This window comes from Topomyia yanbarensis, chromosome 3, assembly GCF_030247195.1.
Source record: "Topomyia yanbarensis strain Yona2022 chromosome 3, ASM3024719v1, whole genome shotgun sequence".
Classification (NCBI taxonomy): Eukaryota; Metazoa; Arthropoda; class Insecta; order Diptera; family Culicidae; genus Topomyia; species Topomyia yanbarensis.
The window spans coordinates 283,311,584-283,315,869 of record NC_080672.1 but is presented as its reverse complement, the minus strand read 5'-3'; the positions used below and the strand labels follow the sequence as shown (position 1 = coordinate 283,315,869).

The following is a 4,286-nucleotide window of genomic DNA, read 5'->3' as shown; positions in this document are numbered from 1 at the left end:
AGAATAATTGCAAATAAAACTAAATTTCTTACTGGTTTCATTCATATTTTGGCAGTGGTAAGCTTTTTCCGAGAAGATAATGAAGATTTTGTTGTAAGCTACGACTCACTTACGGGTGAAAAAAAGCAAACTGTATCACTTTGCCAGTTCATGAGCTGAATCATAGGTGTCGCATGACTAATTTTGGCTCTGCTGCAAATCGCCAATTAACATTACCTCATTGAGTGATTGTGAAATATATCGAATGTTTTTCGACAGTTCGAATTACTTCCGAAAATGGGCAATTTGTAACCAAAATGGATGAAGTTTTTTTTTGCGTGTAGGCTAGTCGAAATTATTAATTATTAAACTTCCTTGACCTGATTCAAAGTCTGTGCTAACAGGTTGTCGTGCTCAATAAAATTACAAAATTACAAGTTACAAATTATATTTTTCACAGTGCTGTAATGCTCAACGACAGATGTCGCTAAAAGTAATATTTTTTCATAGCTACTCAAATTGGCCGACCCCTCGGATCAGTGACGTTTCTGTAAAAAACAAAAACCACATTGTTGTGATTTTTGGAATGTCAAATTCGTTCTTTTCACAGCACTCTCGCCTCGTGTCGTATTAGTGCTGTAATTTGGTCAGACGTTTTTTCTCGTTTTCTCCTGAAAAATCGTCAAATCGGCTTCAAAATGAGTTTGTACAATTTCAAGAAGATTATGGTGGTTCCACCAGCCAAGGTATGTGGTTTAATTTCGTTTTGTTTCGTCCAGTAGTGTTTTTCCTTCGGACGGTATATATAACCTGTAAACAATACAAATTTATTATTCGAAATGCGTTTTTTTAGGCCTTCATCGATATTATGCTTTCAAAAACCCAGCGGAAGACTCCGACTGTGGTTCACAAGCATTACAAAATTAGTCGGATAAGAGCTTTCTATATGCGCAAGGTAAAGTACACCCAGCAGAATTTTCACGATCGGCTGTCGCAGATAATCCAGGATTTCCCTAAATTGGACGACGTACATCCCTTCTACGCTGATTTAATGAATGTGCTGTACGATAAAGATCATTACAAACTTGCATTGGGTCAGCTGAATACGGCTAGACATTTGATTGATACGTGAGTTTATTATTTGTTTTCAAAAGCTGATGGCTTGCTGTCATGAATGAGTTTTTGTTTTTTTTATTGCAGTGTTGCAAAAGATTATGTGCGTCTCCTCAAATTTGGAGATTCCTTATACCGTTGCAAACAATTAAAGAAAGCTGCTTTGGGTCGAATGGCTACTATAATGAAACGGCAAGCATCTAATTTAACCTACCTGGAGCAAGTTCGCCAGCATTTGTCTCGTCTACCATCGATCGATCCATACACTCGCACCATAATTATTTGCGGATTTCCAAATGTGGGTAAATCCAGCTTTATTAACAAAGTGACACGAGCTGATGTCGAAGTGCAGCCTTATGCTTTTACAACAAAAAGTTTGTATGTAGGTCATACGGATTATAAATATCTGAGATGGCAGGTGATTGATACGCCAGGAATTCTGGATCATCCTTTGGAGGAACGTAACGTTATTGAAATGCAAGCCATCACCGCCATGGCACACTTGAGAGCGTGCATTTTGTACTTCATGGATGTTTCCGAGCAGTGTGGACATTCCATTGAAGAGCAGGCTAAGCTATTTGACAGTATCAAACCTTTATTTGTGAACAAACCTCTGATCCTTGTTTTGAACAAAACCGATATCCTTACGTTGGATGAATTGGATTCGGAGAAAAGAAAAATCATCGAAGATCTTGCAGATGATACTGAGGAAATTCCCATCCTGCAAATGTCTACCGTCACGGAAAAGGGAGTGATGGAGGTCAAAACAGAGGCATGTGAACGTCTGTTGGGTTATCGCGTAGATCAGAAACTGAAGGCCAAAAAGATCGAAGGTGTGTTGAATCGTTTGCACGTTGCAATTCCGGCGAAACGAGATGACAAAGAACGTCCTCCTTGTATACCGGCAGCCGTTTTGGCTGCTCGTGCTGCAAATGCAGATAAAATTGCACGTCGTCAGCGAAAATTGGAAAAGGAAATCGAGCAGGAGATGGGAGACGAGTACACGCTGGATCTGAAGAAAAATTACGCGGACATTGCGGAAGAAGAACGGTACGATATCATTCCCGAGTTCCTGAATGGTGTAAATATTGCCGACTATATCGATCCGGATATTTTCGAAAAGTTGGAAGAGCTCGAGCGAGATGAAGGTCTTCGATTGGAATCAGGCTTTTACGATCCGCCACCACTTAATTTGGACGAAACTTTGCTAGAGATACGCGAGATGGCCAAACAGATCCGCCTTAAGCGGTTCTTACTCAAAGATTCGCGTAAAATGCAGCAAAAGAGTGGCCGTCCCGTTATGCCACGCCATAAGCAGGCTATGGTACGGGATCGTAAAGTTGACAACCTGCGCAAAACGATGGAAAATCTGGGAGTGGATATGGCAGATACTGATGGTGCCAATTTCACCAAAAACCAAGTTGATATACGTCGCAGTCTAGTACCGGCGGTCGGTGGACTCAAAACACCCAAAAAAGATCGCGAGTCGTTTGCCGTTGTTAAAGCTACTGGACAGCCTATCAAACGTAAGACTCCTGGTCATGAGCTAGGAATCAAGAGTGTGGTGGTAAGTAGTACGATGTTATTTTGCATTTGTCTATTCGCTAATTTGAATTACTTAACAGCTCAAGAAGAAGGCTAAGGTGATGGCCAAACACGACATTGCAAAGAAGGTAACAAAGTGGTCCCGCAAGGGAGAAGCCGACCGGCATATACCCGACCTGATGCCGAAGCATTTGTTTGCGGGAAAACGAGGTACGGGCAAGACAGATCGCCGATAAGTAGAGAACAGTGCAAGATTGTCCAACATGTTGAGGATATTCTAGGAGCTGTGTGCCTACTCAATAGGTGTTTTATTTTCATGTAATAAAGTAATTCCTTAGCATGAAGTTCTTAAGTACCTAAAGTTTATGGTTGCTAAATAAAATGATGCTTAACAGAAATTACTTCAGTTGCAAGAAAAATAAAATAAAATCGTGTAGGCAGCTTGCACTGACTTTTACGTAATGATTTGTTGATGGCACATCGTTAGAATTTGTTCAACATTGATAATTTGTTGAGGTATCAGTAGCCCGGTAACAAGATAAGTATATGGCTAATGTGGCGTTACGAAACACCTATAAGTCGATTTAAATGAAATCATTTATGAAACAGGTAAAACAGTTATTTTTTTATTGTCCGAAATACCACTGAGTGCATTGGGAAATACACAAAAATGTCACAGAGAAAACTTGAGAACTATTAGCAACAAAAGGGACGATCCATAAATGACGTAGCATTTATTGAATGATTTTTAACACCCCCCTCCCCCATCGTAGCAATTCGTCACAAAACTCTACATACCCCCTGGTAATTATGTAGCTTGACGGTAATTCTCCCCCCCCCCCCCCCTTGTCGAGGTAAAATTAAAAAAAAATAAAAACGATGTTAGTTATTCTCCTTTAATACAGCTACGTAGCATGACATGACCCCCTACCCCCTGTCGTCACACATCATCACAAAATACAAAAACAAATCCCCCATATAATGCTACGTCATTTATGGATGATCCCAAACGAGAATAAGGAGTTGAGGACATTTGTTTGGGGCATATTATAGTCACCCACCAGTCACCGTTATATGACACCATTAACGGTGCATTAAGGGATCCATTTACCGCGTACTTAAAATTTTGAATCAACATCATTTAGAATGTTTTAATAAAACGATGAAATGAGAGTATTTTTGGTTTCAAGGATTAGTCACAGACTAACAGACATAACACTATGAGGGAATTCCCTCAAAAAACATCGATCCGACAATTTTCCCAGAACACTAGCTCCACCTTTTATTCACAGTCCCAAAGACTCATTTACTGGTGGGTTACCCCTCAGGTTTTCAAACAATTTTTCACTAGTGGTCTATCCCCCATATGCTAGTTCATATGTCAGTGGCGCCATAATTTCAAATGTGGCCACAGTCCCAACTACAAATATATTTAAAATGACCGTTTAAGCAGGCGAAGCTTTGTTTTTGAGTGTTATGTCTGTTAGTCTGTGGATTAGTTTCGTGGTTTTGAAACTGCACGAAGACTGGCGATTTGACGGTGTCTACGTTCAAACGACTGCGAAATCAACACAAGCGAAAATAAGCAAAGGGTTCCATAAGTTGTTTTCAGAGTACTAGGACAAACACGGTTGGAACACGTCCTATCA

At 40.1% G+C, this 4,286-nt stretch overlaps 1 protein-coding gene across 1 annotated transcript; it reads left to right on the top strand.

Annotated features, from left to right (window-relative positions):
• Positions 1 to 572: 572 nt before the first annotated feature.
• Positions 573 to 3,252, top strand: LOC131689858 (nucleolar GTP-binding protein 1). The gene is made up of 4 exons (XM_058975198.1): positions 573 to 725; positions 833 to 1,107; positions 1,180 to 2,659; positions 2,718 to 3,252. The coding sequence occupies exons 1-4, from the start codon at positions 678 to 680 to the stop codon at positions 2,871 to 2,873; spliced, it is 1,959 nt and encodes a 652-aa protein (XP_058831181.1). The 5' UTR covers positions 573 to 677; the 3' UTR covers positions 2,874 to 3,252.
• The last annotated feature ends 1,034 nt before the right edge of the window (positions 3,253 to 4,286 follow it).

Bases quoted from the DNA above. Each gene is read 5' to 3' on its own strand.
- LOC131689858 (XM_058975198.1), top strand. From the start codon at position 678: ATGAGTTTGTACAATTTCAAGAAGATTATGGTGGTTCCACCAGCCAAG. The intron at 1,108-1,179 runs GTGAGTTTATTA...TTTTTATTGCAG, and splicing joins GCTAGACATTTGATTGATAC to TGTTGCAAAAGATTATGTGC. The intron at 2,660-2,717 runs GTAAGTAGTACG...ATTACTTAACAG, and splicing joins TAGGAATCAAGAGTGTGGTG to CTCAAGAAGAAGGCTAAGGT.